The 23,461-nt window shown below is 40.6% G+C and overlaps 1 protein-coding gene across 3 annotated transcripts in view; it reads left to right on the top strand.

Moving 5' to 3' along the window:
* Window positions 1-19,849, top strand: part of KLF12 (KLF transcription factor 12) — a gene marked incomplete at both ends in the record, with an annotated part of 318,174 nt that extends 298,325 nt beyond the window's left edge. For all 3 annotated transcript variants that reach the window (XM_080689233.1, XM_080689232.1, XM_080689231.1), the window contains one exon: window positions 19,668-19,849. In XM_080689233.1, coding sequence (XP_080545359.1) covers window positions 19,668-19,849 — 182 coding nt within the window. The remainder of the gene's footprint in view (window positions 1-19,667) is intronic.
* Between the last annotated feature and the right edge of the window lie 3,612 nt (window positions 19,850-23,461).

Raw genomic sequence — 23,461 nt, 5'->3', positions numbered from 1 at the left:
GAGTTAGTCCTACCCTCCTTGAGCTTTCTGGAATACATATTAGCCTCATTTTCACACAGACTTCTATTCCACTTATCCAAGTGATATACAGTGAAGGAAAAGAAGGTTTTTAATCAGACACTATTAAAGGGTTGGGCTGTGAACCTCACAGGTCCTGCATCTCATCGGTTTTACCCTATACTAGGAGAGCAGAGGAGATACTATAACTCAAAATAGTGTGCACCTTGAATGCTGAAGTTGAATTTATTAGTTTGGTTTCTTAATAAAATGAAGCCATAGACTTTGAGAGTCACAATGGACTTTAAGTGTCACAGAGTATAGTGTGTTTTCTAATTAGAGGAATCCCTCACCTGTCATTGTTCAGAGAGCAAGCGACTGCTCTGCTGTTTTCTGCATATTAACATATATTTTCTCTTACTTGATCCTTACAACAGCCTGATGTGGAGGCTGTTCAGATCTCCTACACGAGTGCAGCTCTGGGGTGAGCGCTGTTTCCCCAACATTCATTTTCCTACTCCTCATATATTTCAAGTGACAGCTTATTCCTCTGCAAGACAAGTGGGGTGATTATTTATTTATTTATTTTACTTTAGTGTGTGTGTGTGTGTGTGTGTGTGTGTGTGTGTGTGTGTGTGTGTATGTGTGTGTGTGTTTACAGGAGTTGAATTCAGGGGCATTTTACCTCTGACTTACACCCTATTTTTTTTTTATTTTGAAACAGGGTCTCACTAAGTTGCTGGGCTCCCTGTAAACTTTTAATCCTTCTGTCCCAGCCTCTATAGTACTCGGATTCCAAGTGTGTACCGCCATGCCCACCTAAGCTGGGTAAAATTTGAGGCCAGAGGCCTTACCTCTTACACGTGGAATTGTCTTTTTGACACTATATGGATCTCAGACCCTTTGGGTAAGTGGGATCCTTCTAATGATCACACCGTAATTCTCATTTATACTTACTGGCCCTAGTATTCCTATATATATTTTATTTTATTTTATTTTATTTTATTTTATTTTATTTTTGGTACCAAGTATTGACTTAGTGCTATACCCCAAGCCCCCTCCCCCCTTTTCTTTTTACTTTGAAACAAGGTCTCAGTCTGTTGTGGTGGCACAAGCCTATAATCTTTGTACTTGGGATGCTGGGACAGAAGGATTGCAGGTTTAAAGCCAGCCATCGCAACTCAGTGAGACCTAATTACAAAGTAAAAAATTAATTGGATTGGGGGGTGTAGATCAGAAGTAGAATATATAAAAAAAAAAGGTAGAATGTCCCTGGGTTTAATCCCCAATATGGAAGGAAGGAAGGAAGGAAGGAAGGAAGGAAGGAAGGAGAAAGAAGGGATTGAAGGAAAGAGAAAGGAGGGAAGGAGGAAAGAAAAGGAAGGTCTTCATAAGCAGTTGAGGCTAGCCTCAAACCTGTGACCCCATTCTCAGCCTCCCAAGTACAGAGACTGCAGGTTGTACCACCGCGCCCAGCTCCGGCATTCCTTTGAACACTGGGGTGAACCCCGGGCATCTTCATTTCTCCAAAATCAAACACCTCTCAGTCTTCTTGTCCACGTCTCTCTAGATAGACTGTAACTCCGTTGCTATGTCTTCTAAAGTTTTCATCCCACACGTTGAAGGAAGGGATCCTATTTGTAGACTTCTCTAATTATGCACGGTCGCTTGAACTATCAGTCAAATAACTTTTTTTTAATAAGATAAAAGAACGAAGCTGGACATGGTGTTGTATGCCTATAATCTCATTACTTGGGAGGCTGAGACAAGAGGATCACAGGTTCAAGACCAGCCTCAACAACTTACTGAATTTCCAGCAACCTAGTGAGATTCTGTTTCAAAATAAAAAGGCCTGAAAGTGTACCTCCAAGGTAGACTGCCCCTGAATTCAATCTCCAGAGCCACACACACACACACAAAAGAGATGGAATCTAGTTAATTTACACAAAAGAGATGGAATCTAGTTAATTTACTGTAACTGGCTCAAAGTGAATGTACACCAGATTCTTATTTATAATCAGGTATAAGGTTTCATAACTTAGTGTTCAAAATGTAGTCAACACTGGTTCCATAGAAATTCAGGTCGGATTGCATGCTTTTAATAAATATCTCCTTAGCCTTACCTTCGCTTCAGGCATATTGAGTAAGTTACTTGTGTATGACCAATAATAATGAATGTGGAGCTTGGGATTATAACACATGAGTTATGAAAGCCAGGCACGCTATGGGAGGGGAACAGGTTGCTTGAGAAACTTTCTTTGAGACAGTCACATTAATTTCGCCTTTAACACCTGATCTTTCTGCACTTTATTAGTACCTGGTCAGTTGTCTGTTTATTTAGGTCTTAGACAGGAAGTTAAGCATATTTGTAGGAATATGAAATAGAAATGTTTTCTAGATAATAGTAAAGAATTTAGAGCAAAAAAGGAAATTTTAGGTTTGCCTTTTTAAATTAAAAAAAAATTTTTATTAGTGCACTTGTCTTAACAGAGGACAAGATGGTAGAGGTACACATCCACACATCACTCATTAATAATCAAATAGTACTCGGAAGGCTGAGACAGGAGAATCGTGTTTGAGGCCAGCCTCAGCAATGCAGGAAGACTCTCAGCAACCCAGTGAGATCCTGTTTCAAAACCAAAATTAAAAGGGCTGGGGATATAGGTCAAAGGGAGAAGAATGTCCCTTGGTTCAATCCCCAGTACCATGAAAAAATCACCCTTACATATATTTTCATTCATTTACAGTTTAGATAATAACATGAAGATGGGACCAAGTATTTTGAAATGCCTTTACTGCACCTGCTGATGCTAAACTGTTTCAAGCATATTAAAAAAAAGGAAAAATAATGTCTTGCCAGACACATCAAGTTTGTGGCAGCAGATTCACTGTTCATGCTTACTGATCTAAATTGAGTGTTTCTCAGAAGAAGAAGATACATATGTTTCCTCTAATATGCCCAAACTAGGAAACACAAAGAATACCAGTGGGTCTCCAGATATTGAAGGGGAAATACTAGCTAAGTTTAGATGGTAAGATAGGAGAGGAGGAAGGCCGGTCTTGATTAATAAGGGTCTACACTTGAACATGTGTAAAATTATGAATAAGATATGGTTAACCTGGACAACCATTGGTGGGAGGGGGGAAGGGAAAATGGGGGCGGGGGGGGGAGAGGGCACCAAATATAGTGTAAATGTATACTATTTATGTTCAATAAAAAAATTGTTAAAAAAAATAAACCATTATAGGCATAGAAATATATGGATATTTTAAACCATTTAAATCCTTATCATAGTCATATAAATAAAAAGAGGACCAACCAGAAACAGAAAAAATAAATAAATAAATTGAGTGTTTCTTCTCTATGATACAGTATACCATAGTGTATTCAAGTGCATAGACAATGTATTCAAATTAACTGCCATTTCAATCTCTGTTACACATAACTACTATGAACTATGGGTCTTTCTCATCTTAAAAGTTGTATTGTGAGAGGCTGGGATGGAGGCTGAAAGGTTCAAGACCAGCCTCAGAAACTTTGTTTTCTTTCTTTCTTTCTTTCTTTCTTTCTTTCTTTCTTTCTTTCTTTCTTTCTTTCTTTCTTTCTTTTCTTTCTTTTTTCAATACTTGGCATTGAACCCAAGGGCACTCTACCATCAAGCTTCACCCCCAGCCCTATTTTATTTTGTTTGAAATAGGGTCTCACTAAGTTGGTGAGGGCCTCACAAGTTGCTGAGGCTAGCCACAAAACGGCAGTCCTCCTGTCTCAGCCTCCCAAGTACTGGGATTACAAGTGTATGCCATCATGCTGGGCTCAGCCTCAGCAACTTAGTGACATTCTCAGCAACCTCGTGAGACCCTGTTTAAATGTAAAATAATAATAATAATAATAGTCGGGAGTTTATGATGGGAGGTATAATTCCTCTGGGTTCAGCCCCAGTCCACAAAAAACATATTTCATACTAAGTGATTTTTGTGTGCATTTTGAAAGAAAGCTTGGGTGTTGATGTTTTTATTTTATTTATTCATTTATTTATTGTGGTACTAAGGATTGACTTCTTGCTATACCCCAAACCCTCCCCCCCTTTTTTACTTTGAAATAAGGTCTTGGTATGATGTGGTGGCACAAGCCAATAATTGTACTTGGGAAGCTGAAACAGGAGGATTGCAGGTTTAAGGCCAGCCATAGCAACTCAATGAAACCTAATTTCAAAGTAAAAAAATAAATTGGATTGGGGGTGTAGATCAGAAGTGGAATGTCCCTGAGTTTAATCCCAGGAAGGAAGGAAGGAAGGAAGGATGGATTTTAGCAATTTCTAAAATACAGTATACTTAAGTGTCAGTTATTCTTGCAGCCACTAGATGGGGCTCTAGACCCAGATGTTGAGTCTAGTCTAAAAGGTTTTGAATAGTGGAAACAAACTGCTGTGGTGTGGATGACATCCATTAAAATGCATTGTGATGGTCAGTGTTCTGCAGAATGCTTCAATTTAATTATGAGAAAAAGAGGACAAAGTTAAATTTAAAACCAGAAATTTTTTGAAAAAAGTAAGTTCAACACATAAAAGTACTTCATTTAAATGAATCTGAAAATATTCCAAATTTATATCTTGCCCTCTAATAAACCTATGAGGCTCAATAGCTAATCTTGTTTAGTGATCTTTTAATTCATATGAAAACTATACATCTCTAAATTTTAAACATTAATGAACTTATGACGGTCACATTTCTATATGTCTAATTTTCCAAAAATATTCATATCAGGATGAAGGAAACTACACATTGTTTAATAACTCTTCCTGTGATGAATGAAGCCTTTATGATTAATATCAAGTATTGTAATTAACTTATTTATTACAGATTAATTGCATTTAATTATATATTACTTATAAATTATAAATGTACTTACACATATACACACCCACTTCCACCTACATTAATTAGTTCTAAATGCCTGTTGATTCTGTATTTTTTTTCACTTTTTTCCCCCTTGCTTCATAAATCCTTACTGCTTCTCACATATTCCATACCTCTAATTTGACTTTCCTTTTTAGCTGAGTGAGATTCTAAAGTGGTTTGAGGAGATTCCTACAAAGAAATCATAGGCTTTTTGACAGCCGTGCACCCTAGCCGCCTTGGCTCACAGGTGCGTGCGGTTGCTAGATCTTACCTTCAGATAAGTGGGCTGCTCCTGTTCATGATTGCACATCTGTATCTTTAAGCAGCTCATTCCAATACATAGAGCTCTATTTCAGACCCCCCAAATGGATTCGTTGTTAGATAGGGCTTAGTGATGCCAAGGTGATAAATCATTTAAGAGCAACGTGACATTTTTCAAGGAAAATAATATCCTCTCCTAGCAAGTAGTGGTCAAGCAGATCAAAAACACGAGCTATATGGTTGTCGTAGTCTGTTTTCTGTTGCTGATAACATCATACTGCAGACTGGGTGAGTTAGAAAGAAAAGAGGTTTATTTGGGCTCAAGGTTCTGGTCCAAGGTTGAGGGACACACGTGGAGATGGCCTTTCTGGTGGCGAATCTTTCACTGGCTTTTATAACAGACCCACTTTATAGATGGCCCATTAATCCCTTAACTCAATAAATCCAGTAAATGCACAAATGGATTAACCTATTCATGAGGGCAGAGCCCTAAACACCTTTCCCAGGCCCCACCTGTTCATACCTCTTAAATCCTCCAATGGGGATTAAGTTCAGCATGAGTTTTGGAGGGGATAAGCCATACTCAAATCTCAGCAATGAATAATTAAGAAATAAGAAATAGGGTAGAAATACCCCTACTTTTCAAGTTAGGAAACAAAAATTTAAACTTTAGCCCTATAGGGTAAACTTAGAGAAGCCACCAAACTTGTGTAAATCTCAAGTTGTCTCTTTTAGCTTTGAACATAAACATAGCAAATAATTTCATAATTATCACATGAGACATCAGTTTTATATCCCCATAAATATAGTCACATCCTAGAGACTGAATAATTACTCGTTGAACCGAAATTGTCGATGTATGGATATAACTATAGATATATGTAATTATTGTGCGTGGTAGATTCAAAGCAAAAAGACCTGTATAATTTAGTATAGACTAAATGAGCTATAATTATAAAATCTCTTTACTTTGGACTTGACTACTTTTGAAATTTATATAATACAGATGTTTAGGGCCAAAGCTAACTGTTACTCGATAAGCCCATTTTCTCACCATTGTAATAAATGGATAAGCTTTTAAGGGAATAACATTTCAATACTTGATAAAACATCATAGTCTTCCATTTGAAAGGGCCCATTCCTGGGCAGATTTAACTAACCGACTATTGATGCTTTTCCAAGTCAGTGTTGCTTTTTGTTTTCCAAAAGGCAGAAAGAGGCGCAGCCCCATCTTCAGTGAACTTGTCTGTAAGTGGACTGAATCTGAGCAGTAGGAGTAGGAATAAGAAGAGGCAGCAGACAGTGCCACGGGCTCCCCGTTCCTCGGTCATACTCGCGACGAGTCTCCAGGTGTGCCCAGATGCACGGAGCCCCGTTCATGCAGCCTTCCCCCGCCTGCAGTGGCCTGCCTGGCTGCCTCCTTCCATCCTACTTCTGTTTCTGTTTGTTTTATTTGTTGTACTAGCCAGAGGCATTCTACCTCCGAACCATACCCCCAGCCCTATTTTTTTATTCTTTATTTTGAAACAGGGTCTCACTAAGTTGTGGAGAGCCTCACTAAGTAGCTGAGGCTGCCCTCGAACCTGTGATCCTCCTGTCTTATCCTCCCGAGTACTGGGGTTGCAAACGTGCGCCACCACGCCCAGCTTCCATGCTACTTCTTAAGCTGGCAAACTCCAATTTATTTTCCAAACTTCCCCAGTGTCGACATTGCCTGTAATGCTTTTCCTGACCACCCTCCTTGGCAGGCAGACATCCCATTCTTCAGGCCCCACAGCCCTCAGTACATTTCTGGCTGCAGTGGATCCACGGCAGAAAAGAAGGATGTGTGGGAACCATTGAAGTGTCAGGAACAGCAAGCCTGGCAGCTGATTGGATATGAGGACAGGAGATAGGAAGACTGTTGAGGAACCAGCATGTGGGTTAAGTAAGGAATGCTGTTGACAAGAACAGAAATCGGAGGCAGCGGGAGCTGATATTTCCTAAGGACCAAGCTGTGTGCTCAGCTCTACAAGTACTTTTATATTTTTATCATCTAGAAATTCATGGGAAGGGGCAGGATTGGAGCTCAGTGGTCAGGTATCAAAAAAGCAGAAAAATTAGAACTGAGGACCTGCTTTTCTAGGGTCTCTGTTGTTGGCATTACACCCAGTCTCTGACAAATTCCCTAATAAACCGTGGGCTCATCTCTTTAGTAGAGACTCATTTCTGTGCAATTCTCCTGGGCAGTAGCCACCTCTTTAACATTAATGTACCATTCGGGTACATTAAAGTAAGGAAATAGCAAGAATGATCTCTAGTAAGGATTTTCACTCATGGAAACTGGTCTTTCTCCCTAGTCTACAAAAATTCCACTTGTTAGAAAGCCAGTGAGAAGACATGGGTTAGAGGCACAGATGACTAAATCACATTAAATGGGTAATTCTTAAGTGTTTTCTCAACACATGGCTCTTTGCACACTCATGAGTATGATAGAGAGACAAAGAATGCAAAGAGTCTTAACTGTGATGGAGGAGACCACAGCGCCCACAGGTACATCACCATGGAGAACATGATGGGAAGCGGACTGAGCTGTATCTACGCAAGTTGCCACAGCAGCACCAGGGAAAAAACTGGTCCTGCCCAGAGGGATGTGATGAGCATCCTCTACCTATGCAGACAGGCACATCTGACTGCCCCTCAAACAAGGGAACTTTCCCATCTATTTTCAACCTACATTGAATACAAGGTGCTATGAAACGATCCCAAGTACTGCACTTAATTCCTTTAATTAGGAGGGAGTCATTTTAACCTGTCAGAGTTACCGTTCAGAAACACTTTGGACCTAAGATCCACGGTTGTCTGAGAGCGATGCCCGTGCTGTACAGATCTGATTCTATTGAATTGTACATATTTAATTAAAAGTTTTGCCGTATTGATTTTTAAAATAAGTTGATCTTTTATCATGTACTTAGAAAAGACTTTTAGAACAGCCTATCAATTATTATATGCTAAATAAATACATTACTGAATTAGTTTTGTTTTGAATTGTTTCCATTATGACATAAATCATCAATGACCATGGAAAGTTAAAATTGCCACGAAATCTTTATGGTTCTTCCTTTGTTTTTGGCAGTATTTTATCCATCCATCCATCAGCTATGTGAAACGGGGAGTGCTGGGGTGATGCTATCACCAGCCACTGTTCTTTCTCATGCTCTGCCTGAAGAGAATGAGATCTTGATTTTTGATTATCTTATCCTGAATGGCAGTGTTTGTGGGTTTAATGGAGGGAGGGAGGGAGATAGGGAGAGAGAGAGAGAGAGAGAGAGAGAGAGAGAGAGAGAGAGAGAGAGAGAGAGAGAGAGAGGACGCGCAAGAGAGAGATTTTACTAGGAATTAAACCCAGGAACATTCTACCTCTGAGCTACACCCCAGCCTTTCTCATTTTTTTTTAAATGGGGCTATGGTAGATTGCTGAGATTCTTGCTGTATTGCTGAGGCTGTCCTCAAACCCGTGATCCTCCTGTTTCCACCTCCAAGTACTGGATTACAGGCATATGCCACCACACCCAGCAATAATAGTATTAAGGCATGTGCTACCATACCCAGCGAAAATAAAGAGCTGTATTTTAGTAAGATGTATATTTACCATTAATGTAATTCAGTTAAAACTCTTTATAGCTAAGAATAAAAATATTAAGTATATAAAGTGCCTTCAAGACAAGCAGTTGTCAAACATCTGTGAGGCCCTGGGTTCAAGTCCCAGTACTACAAAAATAAGCTTCCTTTTCTTAAGTAGTCTATTTTGTGAGACAAAGGGGGCTTATTGTTTGAATGTTATGATCTTTTGGGGTCTAACGAATTAGAATACATAGCTTTTAGAGGAAAATAGATTTGAGAGATTTCATTTAAAACTGGTGCCACGGTTGGAGAGGGGGAGCAGGTAGCTCAGTGGTAAGAGTGCTTACCTAGCATGCACGAGGCCCTGGGCTTGATCCCCTCACGAAACATAATTAATTAATTAATTAATTAAAGCAAATCTGGCGACACATACAGGCCTAGTCTGCAAACACAGTTTGTTTTAAACCCTTAATATCAGGAGTATGATATGTGATTGGGCCTTCATTTTGTTGTGCAAATGAGCTAGGCAATTGCTTTATCACTGAACTAAACTCTCAATCCTATAATTTGAATTAAAGTGATTTCATTTATTTAATAAGTGTTTATTAGCACTGAGCCCTGTGTGCCAGGGCTGCAGTAATGAAGAGGACTCAGAGCCATCCTCAGTAGCGTGGTATGGAGCAGGCAGACAGATAGGAGAACCTTCACTGAAGTATGGTGTGTTGAGGGTGTGTGTGTGTGTGTGTGTGTGTGTGTGTGACTGGATTGAACCAAGGGCCATACTACTTCATAGCTACAACCCCCAACCCTAATTTATTTTCATTTTGAAACATATTCTCTGTGTGTGTGTGTGTGTGTGTGTGTGTGTGTGTGTGTGTGTGTGGTACTGGGGATGGAACACAGGGACTTTCTACCTCCGGGCTATACTCCCAGACCTACTTTATATTTTATTTGGAAACAGGGTCTCTTAAGCCAGCTAAGGCTGGCTTCAAACCTGCGCGATCCTCCTGTCTCAGCCTCCCAAGCGCAGGGATTACAAGCATGCGCCACCACGCCCGGCTTGAAACATATTCTCACTAGATAGATGAGTCTTACTACTTAGCCTCCTAAGTACTGGGATTACAAGCGTGTGCCACCACACAGAGAGAGTTTTAATTCAGACACACCCAGGGTACTGTGGGGCCAAGGAGTGACCTGTTCAATTTGTCTTTCGGAAATTTTTCTTTCAAATCAGACTGTACAATAAACTGGAGTGGGTGGGCCATAATCCAGGGAAACAAAACCATCACCAGTTGGTCCTGGTGACAGATGGCCACTGTAGGGTGAACGAGGAAGGACAGCCGGACAGGTATTTGGAAGGCAGAGATGGCTCTTAGAATAGTCGGGGTGGGGCAGGTAGGGAATACCTGTCCTAATTCTAGAAGGGGAAGTCCAAGAAATCTCTCCAACTAGAAAGCTGTATGACTTGGTACCTGCCTAGATGAATTTACCTTTTTTTTTTTTCCTTGATAACAGAACAAGAGGAAGGATGTGCCTTCTCTAGGTGTAGATGCTGGGTAAGGGTTGGTTCATCCAGAGGTGCTTTCAGACTGCCAATTGGAAATGTCCCTGTCTGATATTTGGGAGAAGGACTGAGTTGTAGAGACTGAGGGATCATTTCCTTGTAAGTTGTGGTGAAAGCCATGAAAACTCAGGGGGAGCCTGTGCAGGTGAGAGAAAAAGTAAGAGTCTTGGGGGAACAGTTAGACGATGGGGAAAGGAAGAGGTCGCTGCAAAAGAAACTGAAGGAAAAGTAACCAGTCATGGAGGAAAACTGGTATTGTCACTGTGTCGAAATATAAACCAGAACAGCCTTTGGCCATGAACGTTTTACTCTCAGTAGAGGACAGTTTTATTATAGTATATCTTCAGTGCATTTAGATTTGGTTTCTGGAGGAGAAAGGCAAGGCCCTCTGTTAATAATATTGTCTGTCCTATAAATAGTAACTCAGATTCTTAGTCTTCTTGCCCAGTTCTGATGAGATATCATGGTTTATTAAAGCAGTAATTTAAAATGCGGAGACAGTATGATTAGTAGTCGGAACACATACTAGCCTGATGACTAGGTGAAGTGGGTTTAGTTATTGGATCTGCTTTGTAAGGAAATTGTCAGTGTTCCATGAGTTAATATTTCTAAATCTCTTACAGCAAACCATGATACATGGAAAGTGTTATATACATTTGAGCAAATAGTATTTCTTTTTTTTTTTTTTTTTTTTTTTTTTTTTTTTTTTTTCTGGTGGTACTGGGGGTGGAACCCAGAGGCTTTCTACCTCCGGGCTATGCTCCCAGACCTATTTTATATTTTATTTGGAAACATGGTCTCACTAAGTTGCTGAAAGCCTCACTCAGTAGCTGAGGCTGGCTTCGAACCTGTACGATAATCCTGTCTCAGCCTCCCAAGCACGGGGATTACAAGCATGCGCCACCATGCCCGGCAAGCAAATAGTATTTCTATTAAAGATATCCACTATAGACCTGCATGAGGAAGAAAGAAGAGACCCACTTGGTCTTATTTGCACATAATGCAAAAGTCAGTTAATTCAGCCCAGACAGTTGAGGGGAGTGGAGACGAGCACATTGATTATTTGTTTGAATTGACAAGACCAAATGGATCAAACATATCATAGAATTGATTGGTCTGCTTGGCCTACACAGTCATTTTGAACTTAAAATGTTTTTTTTTTTTTTTTTGCAGGTCTGAGGATGGAACTCAGGGGCATTCTAACTCTGAGCTACACCCTCTGCCCTATTATATTATTCTTTATTTTGAAACCGGGTCTCACTGAATTGCGGAGGCCCTCACTAAGTAGCTGAGGCTGTCCGCGAACTGCGATCCTCCAGTCTCAGCCTCCTGAATACTGGGATTACAAGCGTGCACCACCACGCCCAGCTACTTTAAATGTTTTTAAAAATCAGGATCAGGAATGACATCCACTTAGCTGAAAACTTATTTTTAAAATAGTAAACAGACTGGGCACTGTGGCCCATGCCTGTCATCCCAGTTCTTGAGAGGCTGAGATAAGAGTGTCACAGGTTTGAGGCCAGCACACAGTAACTTAGCGAGACCATGTTTCAAAATAAAAAGGTTTGGGTATATAGCCGAATAGTAGAACACCCTTGGGTTCAATCCACAGTACTAAAAAAAAAAAAAAAGAAAGAAAGAAAAAAGTACAGGATTTAATTTTATCTTTATATATTTATGTTTATTTACAAACACCAAACTTTTGAATTTCATACCTATAAGCTTAAGATCGCATTCCTATTGAGCACCTCTCATTTGACGGGCACATGCAATGCTCATTTTTTAGTTTTATAACAGTGCCGTGGAAATAGGTACTATACCTATTTTACAGATGGGGAAACTGTTTCAAGAAGCTTAATTCCGTATCATGGGATAGAATTGCAAATCAGTCACTGAGCCTGCGTCTCCCATGCATTCTGCCTGATTTTAAAGCATATGCTAGCTGATGCTGCCCTAACCCTTAAAAGAGGGAAGATATTTGGTCTATCCCTGGGTGACTCAGCGGACGTTGTCATCTCGGCTCTTTCTCAGTCTCAAGTTTTCTATTTCCTCATCTTGAAAGTACCTAATTTCCTTCCAGATATAAAATTCTGTGAACTTTCATGAACTAATGTAACAGAAACCAGAAGACAAGATAGGAATCTTGATTCAGTGGGTTTTTTTCTCTCTCTCATATGCAAATACCATTCCTCAAGTGAAACAGATTGTCACAGCAAATATGTTCAGCCTTGAATGTAATGAAGCTCATTTGTCAGTGTCGGGGCCCTGTAACTTTATAAAAGTTAAACAGGGACATATTTCAGAAATGCACTTCTGAACCTAAGAAAATGCCTGTGTTTCCTGTTGCAAAAGGTGTTCCTTTTCAGTTGCTTGAGAAAATAACAGAGAGGAGCTGATGAGAACACGGGTGTTTTGTTTAAGGCAGACCTTTTGAAACTCCACATTCCTCTCAAGTGCACTGCTCACACGTCATTTTAATATGAAAGGGCACCTGCCTTGGTCTCTGTACACATTTACCTTTCAGCGTTTCAGATGGCGAAATGGGAGGTGCACGGAAAAGTTATTTTTGTTTGGTGGGTTTTGGGAATCCATTCAATACCTGGTGTTTTCTTTAGACTTTATTATGCCTTCTGCTGGGTAAATGTCATAGAAAAGAGTTTAGCGACTCTTAATCCTTTAACCAAAATTGAAAGAGACAACCTTCTCATAATAAATCAGTTTGTGTTGATTGTTTCAGGAAAAAGAACTCTGATGTGCGTTTTTATTTTCCCAGGACACTTAATTAATAAGTGTCCCAGGATACTTATTCGATTTAAATAATACCTGTAAACACACACACACACACACACACACACACACACACACACACACACGTTGCAACATATGCATTGAGAGTTGTATTTAACATGAACTCCAAACCTAGAGTTTCGAGTTTTTAGAACAAAAAATAACAAACTCTCTGTTTTGTTTTCTTTTGTTTCTGGTATGTTCTCTTCTTTAAGCTTTGTAGGCCTACCTCCTTCTCTTTAATAAATAAATAGAAGCAGCTCTCTTTTTAGGTTGGGTTAACATACTCCTTAATTCTAAGTTCTCATACTTGATTCCAGGTTTTTAACAGAAGAGGAGAAAGACAGACTGTGCTGAAAATGATCCAATTCTTTTATTAAAACACAAAAGGTGAAAATGACCTAAAAATTTGCTGTGAGACATAGAATCACCTCAGAATTGAAAACCCAAAGTTAATGAACTGTCCCCCAAAGACAGTACCAAGTGGCAGTACCACTCACCGACTGCCCTTTGATTTTTACTATACATCAAGTGCAGGTCTCAAAAAAAAAAAAAAAAAAATGTACCAAGGCTCAGTGCTAAGGAACTACACTGTATCCTTTTTTCTACTTCTAAATCTATTCCTATTTCTAATTTCACTATTCCATGGGATTAATATAAGAAACGAAAATCATGGATGACCTGAAGTTGGAATCAAACCCTCCGTTTTTTGGGTGTTTTTTTTTTTAATAATGATGGCATTTTCAAAGAGTTTGCCAAAGGGAAATTATATATATTTATACTTGGGAGTTTAGATAAAAGAAACCACAAAGGTAGACCATGCTTTTTAAAAATTTTTAACATATTTCCAGGGAAAGCAGTTCAGAATAGCACCTTTGCAGAATCCTGATTGAGGTGAATTTAAGTTAGCTTACTGTTCTGAAGAAATTTGTAGAAATTCTGTTTCAGCTCACCATGTTTCATCCTAGGGTCTAGGGTCTTAGCCGCGGGCCTGAGAGGTTCCTGCCTCCTTCCATCGCCCCAGCCAGCCCTTCCCATTGGAGGTCTCCATGTAAAACTTACCTGCCCTTCTTTCCCTGCCACTGGATCCCCCCACCCCCTTGTTGTTAGCTTATTTGGGTCAAGTGTTTTCTTTTGGTTTGTCTTGTCTTTTTAGTACTAGGGATCAAACCCTTAAAGTGTGTTGCACTTTAAAGGCAAATACTTTGCCACTGAGCTACATCCCAGACCACCATGGACATTTTAACATTAAATTTAGCCTTCTATTTTCTGACATGTTTTTAAAGGAAAGAAGACAAAATGGAAGAAGGAATCTGTTCTTCGTTAGTCTTTGAGGGCTCATTTTCATCCCCGAGTATATAGCTTTAATTAGTTCTTAACTCATATCATGAAGTTAGTTCCTGTTATCTTAATGTGTCTAGAAGATTGTGCCCTGTAAGTTGTTTCAAGTCCAAACATAAAAAAGTATATATGAAAACCTTTCCAAGTTTTTTAAAGTTCTCTCTAGAATAAATGACAAATGTTTGAGGAGATAGATATGTTGAGGAGATAGATATGTTTGACTGAGTTTAAACATTACATAGTATGTACACACATGGAAACATCACATGGTACCTCATAAATATGGGAATTTTTTTTTTCTTTCTTGGTACAGGGGATTGAACTCAGGAGTATTCTACCTCTAAGCTACATAGTCATTCCTGTTTTATTTTATTTAATTTTAATTTTATTTTATTTTGAAACAGGGCCTCACTAAATTGCTGAGGCTGGCCTTGAACCAGCTGTGTTCTCTTGTCTGGACAGGTTTTATATATCAGTTAAAAATATTTTACATTTAAGACTGGTGTGGTGGCGCATGCTTGTAATCTCAGTACTTGGGAGGCTGAAACAGGAGGATCTCAGGTTCGTGGCCAGCCTCAGCTACTTAGTGAGGCTTTCCACAACTAAGTGAGACCCTGTTTCAAAATAAAGAATAAAAAATAAGGCTGGGGGTATAGCTTAGAGGTAAAATGGCTCTGGGTTCAATACATAATATTGCAAAAAAAATATTTTACAATTTAAAAAAATTGTAGATGGGCTCATTGGCAAACGCCTATAATACTGGACTTGGGAGGTTGAGGCAGGAAGATCACAGGTCCCAGGATAGCCTCATCAACTTGGTGAAACCCTGTTTCAAAAAAAAGTAAACTTAAAGCTGGGCGTTGTGGAACATATTTGTAATCCCAGTACTTGGGAGGCTAAGGCAGGAAGATAGCGCAGGTTTGAAGCCATCCTCAGCTACTTAGTGAGGCTCTCAGCAACATAGTGAGACCTTGTTTACAAATAAAATATAAAATAGGTCTAATAGTATATCCCAGAGGTAGAAAGCTCCTGGGTTCCATCCCCAGTACCACACAAAAAACAAGCAAACAACTCAAAAGGCTATGGGTGTATCTCAGAATTATAACTCCCCCGGGGTCCAATCCTCAGTACTACACACAAAAAAGGTGATTACTAAATTCTCATGTGACTCTCCTCTCCCCACTTCAAAACACACACAGTGGCCCAATGGCAAAGAAGAATAGACTATATATGTTCTGTTTTGTTTGTGTTGTGTTTTTTTTTTCTTGTGGTACTGGGGGTTGAACCCAGGGTCATTCTACCTCTGAGCTGCACCCTTATCCCTTGTTTTGTTTTGTTTTGAAACAGAATCTCACTGAGTTGCTGAGGCTGTCTTCACCCTGTGATCCTCCTGTGTCAGCCTCCCAAGTACTGGGGTTCCAGGCCTGTGCCACCATGCCTGGCTTAAATATTAAATAATAATTTTGATCTGTTATGAAAAGGAGAAAAATTGTATATGTTTAATTACTGAGAAGGCTTTTAAAATTTGAATTGAGGGCCATAATCCAAGAACATGGATGCTATAACTAAAATATTCCCTCGTCCTTTCATCACAAACTAGTAGTTTATAATGTTTACTCCATTTCAATAAATTAACACATTTATGAAGGCTACACAAAGCAGAAGTACTCATCCCTTATGTTTAGGACCAGAGCACTTGCTATAGAGGGCCAGATAAATAAATACTCAGGCATTGAAGGGCATATATTTTATGCAATAACTCAACTTTGATCTCACTGGAAAGTGTCCAAAATGAGTAGGAAACAAATTAATGTGTTGATATTCCAGTAGAATTTTACTTATGGACTTTAAAATTAGATTTTACATAATTTTTTATATGTACAAAAAAATCCCTCTCATGATCTTTTTTTCCCCCCAGCCTTTAAAAATTGTAAAACTGAGGCAGGCATGGTGGCATACACCTTTTATTCCAAAGGAATACTGTGGGTTGAGACAGGAGGATCATAATTTTGAGGTATATCTTGGACAGCCTCAGCTGACCTTCCCTCTCAGCAAGACCTTATCTAAAATAAGATAAAATAATAAAATGGGCTGGCAGTATAGCTCAGTGGTAGAGTGATTATCTGGTGAGGCCCTAGGTTTGATTATCAACACTAAAAAGAAAGAAAAATTAAAATGTGGGCCATCGTATAATACCCTTTCTACAGATTTTCTGTGGGAAGGGCATAACTATAATTATTAAATTGCCAAAATAAAAAGTAAAGGTTCATACCTTTTGAGACATAAATTGAAGAGTTTTCTGTGCCTAAATGAAAATCTAGACAACACCGGAGTAAAAAAATAAGCTGATTCTTTTTAGGGCCACACTAGGCCCCCATATCCTCCTCTAGACAACCCTGGAAGGTCTTGGCTGCTCCTCATACCCTTGCTTACCCTCAGACTATCTAGTTACCTAGTAAGCCCCTCTTCCTCTGCTCCTCATACCCTTGCTTACCCTCAGACTATCTAGTTACCTAGTAAGCCCCTCTTCCTCCACCCACAGTGGCTAAGGCAGAGCCCAGCAGCTTTTATTTAAAAAAAAAATGAGATAAAGCCTGATGTGGTCTCAGAAGCTTATAATCACAGAACTTGGGACACTGAGACAGGAGGAGCACAAGTTCAAAGCCAGCATCAGCAACTTAGTGAGGTTCGCAGCAACTTAGTGAGACCCTGTTTCCAAATAAAAATTAAAAAAAAAAATAAAGCTGGTGGCATAGCCCAGAGGTAAAAGGCCCCTGAATGAATGAATGAATGAATGAATGAACGAACGAACGAACGAACGAACGAACAAGCAGAGATAAACCAGGTTGACTGCCTTGGCACAGACCTGTCATCCCAGTACTTGAGTGAGACCCAGAGGATCACAGGTTCAAAGCCAGGCTCAGCAATTTAGTACTCTCTGCAACTCAGCAAGGCACTGTTTCAAAATAAAACTAAAATAGGGCTGAGGTGTAGCTCAGAGGTAGAATGCCCTTGTGTTCAATCCCCATTACAAAAAAAAAAAGCTTGCAAAAAGAGAAACAGAATCTTCCCTACATCACAGAATGTTTCTTTCTCCACTTGGGTCCTTCATCCTTTCCCTCTTCAGCTTAACAGAGATTCCATCATAACACAAGACACGGCTCAGAGATGCCTCTTGGTGCCAGCCAACCAGCTCCCTGAGCTCAGTGCACCATTGATGAGTGCATTTTTAAAGAGCAGATTTATCTCAAATCCAACATTAGAACTCATGCTCCTCATACAAATTCAGAGATGACTTTCGGCACAAAAGAACATGTTAATCATTGCCATTGGTAAATCGTAGGGTAGGCCACCAGTCCTTTTGTCAACTTAGAGGTTTTGCTGAATCTGTTTAATTTCTCGTGGTTAGACGCATGCAAATGCAGATTTTGTCTCCTTGCAACAGCTAGAATGAATTAGAAGCTGAGGTTCGGGCTCAGCCCTCTCTTAGGTTTTTACTTGAATGGAGCCCTTTCAGAGCAACCTGGGACTTCCTGTACAATTAGTACATCAGCGCTTCTATGTTGAACGCCTCTGAACTGTTTATTCACTCTCGCCTGAAAGGGCTACTTGATCCTAAAAGGACCCATATAGACAACATTGATTTAACAGTTGAATAAAAAATGTTCAATCTAGTTTGGTCTAGTTTTCTCATGTGGGCAGTACCTGTATATCTTATTTATAGAACTTAGTAGTTTCGTGTGTGTGTGTGTGTGTGTGTGTGTGTGTGTGTGTGTGTGCATGCACGTGCAATCCAGTTCTAGTAACTCATTCAAGTCCTGGGTTAGGACCTATTCTAGGTTCCAAGTATGCCAAAATAGTAGAGGCATGCACCTCTTTCATCTCTAAGAGTTCAGCTATGGGTACAGGGAAAAAAACATCAAAGCAAAAAAATCTTCACAGTCTACTGTGGTAGGAGATTTAATAGAACGGGACAAGAACAATCTGGGAGTACCTGAAAAAGCAGAACTAACTCTGAGGATGGGACAAAGTTTAGATAAGGTGATAATTCTCCATTCCTCTGTAGCTTAGGGCTGCAGCATTGGATTCTGAGCCACACACTCATCTATTTCCTGGCGTTCATGGAGTCATTTATTTTGTGACGCTGAGTCTCAGTTTTCTCATGTGCAGAATGGGGTTAACAGGACTCACTTTGCCAACTCCGCATGTTGTAGGGATCAGCAAATAGCTCCTTCTCTATCTTCAACCAAAGGCCATGTGTGGCCAAGAAGCACACTGTAGACTCTTAATGGAAAGAGAGATCAGTTTTTGTGGGGTTGCATGGGGACAGGCTTCCATTCTGAATGAGAGCCAGGAAAACAGCCTACCTGGGTCAACTATTGTCCAGCTCCCCTTGGGAGCCCATTTGGACAATGGATAGTGTATCTTTTGCCAGCACAGCCTTTGCATATTTTACTGTCCTTCCAAGTTGACTGTGGAGCCTGGTCACGTTACGTGCCTCTTCTGACTGCTTTATACAGGGAGTCTCAGTACTTGGTCCATCTTGATGATTTCCTCAGGCTCACCTTAATTCTTAAGCCCTGAAAAATACATTTAAGTTTTATACTACTAGAGCATCCATGATACTTTACCAGTGGACAAGCAAAACATAACTGTTTGCGAAGCATAATAGGGCTACTTCCTGGGAGTATGGAATAGTTCACCTTTTAATGAAATTGTGTGTATGCCTATCATGTCTGATACAGGGACACTGTATCTTAAAATAGACAAATCATCTGTGCAATGCACATTGTATGGGGGGGGTTGAAATGAAAAAAAAAAAAAACTAGTTACCCTTTATAATTCTTCGTCACAATCAGCCCTAGATCTAAGTAGACCTTGGTAGAACTCTACAACTCTTTTCTAGTCCTACCGGGGGTGATTTTATACAGTGGCAGTCCATCTCTGCCTTTTGATATTTTTGGCTACAAAGCCACTCCTCACGATTGAAGACACAGGTGTTAACTCATTTGCCCAATGTCACAGCAGGAAGGACGAGACTGGAAACCTTCACCTGCCTGACCCCAAACCCACTGGTGGATGGTAAGGTTTCCCAACACAGATTTCATAAACTGAAACCCAGTTGAAAGCAACAGTTTGCCCACACGCAGTGCTGGCTTGATTGTTGTGGACAGGTGATGGAGAACCAATGTTTGTGTACCTTTCTTTCTTCCAGGAGAGAAGCCCTACAAGTGTACCTGGGAGGGCTGCACCTGGAAGTTCGCCCGTTCGGATGAACTGACGAGGCATTACCGCAAACACACGGGAGTGAAGCCATTCAAGTGTGCGGACTGTGATCGCAGCTTCTCCCGGTCAGACCACCTGGCCCTGCACCGCCGGAGGCACATGCTGGTGTGAGGACGGCTCCCTGCCCCGCGGGCAGACGAGCTGCATCTCTCAGCGGCACCCAGTTCAGCAGGGCTGAATCCCCTTCACAGTGTTAACACAAAGGGCATCACCATCCCACGATGTCTGACACCAGAGCAGGAACAAGAAAGAAGGCTTCTCTCAGTCTGAAGGTAACCCCCGTCACGACTCCACGAGAGACGTCTTCACGCTGGCCTGGGAGTTCAGCCTCGCAGATGCTGAAGAGACAGGCGTTGATTTCCATGCTGTGTCCTCTGCCATTTACAGATGTTTGTAGCTTGTACATTTTCTGAGCTGTCAGACCTTTTGTTATTGATACCTGAAAGGTCATCTACCACAATTGATGGCTAGAGCAAGACCTTTTCAATTTGGATGAATCTCCCGTCAGCTCCCTTTTCCCGTCCCTCCCCAACACACACCTTTAACCCCTTTTTACCAAAATTTGAGTTCCTATCTAAGTAAGCTAGAACACACATCCAATCTGTTACCAGCAAGCAGCCTGCACGTAGAAAGGAAGACGCTATTGGAGAGTTTCCATTACCTGAAAATAAAGGCGCACTCAAGGAGCCCTTTTTTGGTGTCGATGGCAGCAGCTAGATATCGCCCGCCACTTGTCATCATGCCATGCCCCGAAGAAAACCAACATTGAATCTTTCATTTGTGTGTCCTTGATTGTTTCTGTTTTGTTTTGATTCTGTTTTGTTCATCTGTTTGAGCAGAGGGGCAGCGACATTTCGGTTGAAGTCTAGTCCCGGTCTCTGCCCTGGCATGGGACAGAGGTGTTCTGTAGTTGAATAGGAAGAGCCTGTCTTTAAAAACAAAACCAAAAACAAAAAAAAACTACTGCCCCACTTCAAATCACAGCGTCCTGTCACCTAGGCATCATCTCTTCCTGCCCCTAGTGTTTGATTACAAGGAATCGGGGGGAAAGAACTTTCTTAGACACGCTGGCACCAAGGTAAGAGGCGGGGCAGCCCAGGCAAAGTCAGTGAACATGAAAAATCAGACAAAGCAGAGATGGAAATAATGCGCCTCTTGAGGAGAAAAGCAATAACGAATAAAGGGACCTTCCTACAATAACTCCACTGAGGACTCACGTTACCGGTTTTCATACTTAGTAAAGGGATTGTAAGAAACACCCCTGTGTTTTAGATGTCTTGGTTACGTTCACGGCACTGAGCTCATCTTTCTGCTGTTTGTTGTCCTGCTTGGTTGAGTACCACAATTAAAGATTCTGCTCCCCTTTTCTTGTTTTAAAACAGTTATTTGGTGACTCGGAGGGCAAGGGAGGCCTAGCCAGGAATGAAGGCTGAGATTAATGGGTCAGTTCTTAGAACGAAGTCGATGGAATGCCTGCACGGTGCTCGCTTCCCCCCTTGAAGAGCCAAGGGTGGTGAGTCTCTAATAGGATCTTCTGTGCACAATTCATTTCCTGAACTGCGTGAGGACCCAGTGGTCCTGCATTGACATCTTCAGAGATATTGAACCTGCTCGTCCTGTGATGAGGATGAGAGGAAAGCAGAGTCTCATCTCCCTCCTGAAATGAGCCCTTTGTCACTAGCCAAGTATACAGTAAACAAAGCAATACATCACCAATAAGCATTCTTTCAAATTTTTTGGGTTTTTTGGTCCTCAATAAAGAAATTTTTTTTTCCTAGCTTCGTGCCACCTGAGGGGTTTGGTAAGATTTTTGTTGTCGTCGTTAGAATTTTTTATAGCTTAGATATAAAGGGTCTCCAGCAAAGACCTTTGCAATGTATTTTGAATGCTTGATTTGGGGAATTGCATAAACAAGCCTCACAATATTTCTAGCTCATTTCTAAACATTTGGACATTCTGAAATAATTGCCAGTGACAGAACTATCTTTTTTAGGATCATCTTCTAATTCAGATCAGCTTCTTCTGGTGAAAGAACTCTGAACATTGCAACAAGGACAATTTTTGTTGGATGGTATTAAGAGAAAATTTTTTTAAATGTTGAGGCAACAGTATAATGATTTTTCAGGTCAAATCCTGGCTCTAAAAAATATGTGCTCTCTATTTTTCTGCCAGGTCTGAAAAACACATCAGGCAATTTCCCTCCAACAAGGGCTGTAATTCTACTGATAAATAGCTTCTTTAGCTACACATTCTGCTAACCACCAGTCAGTGGGTTTTCTACCAACTGGAACTTGTTCTGTTGTTGCCGTTTTGCTTTTAATCTGTACTGTATGCAACTCCCAGGTCTCATTGCCTACAACCATTCAGAAGAGCAAAAGGCTTGATCCAGGCCAGCATTGGTTACCGGTCAGTGGGAAAGAGCAGAGATGGGCAAACACAGGTGTGAACTTCCCCTCCCCAACGCCGGTCCTGTAACCTAGTTGGCAGGGAATAGGAGGATCACTCAGATGAGGTGTTGAGTTAGTTCCACAGGCTCTCATGAGAAGAGCCAATCTTTTTTTTTTTTTTTTCTGGTGAACGATGTCTTGAGAATATTGTAGGTAGAGACATGGTTTTTAGAATCCATTGAACTGACAGGCTGTGGAATCTTCCTGAATGACAGCTTGATTTAAATTTAGCAAAGAACTAAACGAGCTGCATCTCTCTTCATAACATAGAAAAGATTGGGGGAAATGAGCTTTTCTCCTCCCCCCTCAGAAAGTGGAAACCAGACTGCTATGGTAAGTTAACTGATAAGACCTGTCATCGTTACACCGGTGCCCTTTTTTTGACATAGCAATACTTCTTAGAAGGGATATAAGCACAAGCGAATGAGTACCTGATCGATCGCCAGGAACTGAAGCTTATTTTGGGGCCTGTCTGGTAGCAAATTCTCCTCGGCGAGTTCCCTGAAAGTGTTTCCCCACATAAAGGAAAGTGGTTCAAGATAGAAGGAAATAGAATCTGTGTAGGCAAAGAAAAGCTTCCATCTCATCTCATGTGCGTCTCTAGCCTCTTGAAAAGCACAGTGCATAATGAGCTACAGGAAGGGGTCGAATCCTGCAGGACTCAGCTGTTCCTTAACTAAAAGCACTTTGGGGTTAAATTTGAAGCTGTTCAGTTTGCAAGTAGGGATCTGTGCATGGTTGCAAACCTTTACATGCATCACTGTAATGCTTAAGACGCTGGGGAGGCCTGACATTCTCTGTGGATTATAGAGAGTGGTTACAAAAGAGTTGCGTCATGGGAAAAGTTGTGAGGTTTTAGCAGAATCCCTTGTATTCTGATCTTAAGTTGTTTGGAGAGAGATTCTCACTTCACCAGCCCCCTTCAGCCTCCTCCTGCAATTGTGTGTGGATTCTGCCTGATGACTTGCCTTAAGTTCTATTAAGGCATGGAGACAGAGATTCCTAATGGCTTTACCATAGGGATTATATCACTGCCTTGACAAAACACATAAGACATTATAGGACTTTTTTTCTCCAAAAGCAGTTGAATACCAGTAACATCAACCACATTTTTTTAAATGGGCACTTTTGATTTGCTTAAAAGTTTAAGTGGGAAACAGGAAAACCTTGCAAATGCTATAGTGTTTACAATGCCAATTCTAGGGGGTTGGAGGGTCATTTTCTTTATGGCTGAAATCTGGAATAGTTTATGCAAAGATTGTGTTCGTTTTTATAC

This window comes from Muscardinus avellanarius (genome assembly GCF_963383645.1).
Source record: "Muscardinus avellanarius genome assembly, chromosome: 2".
Lineage (NCBI taxonomy): Eukaryota > Metazoa > Chordata > Mammalia > Rodentia > Gliridae > Muscardinus > Muscardinus avellanarius.
The sequence above is the reverse complement of the archived record's forward strand: the minus strand, read 5'-3'. Positions and strand labels throughout refer to the sequence as shown.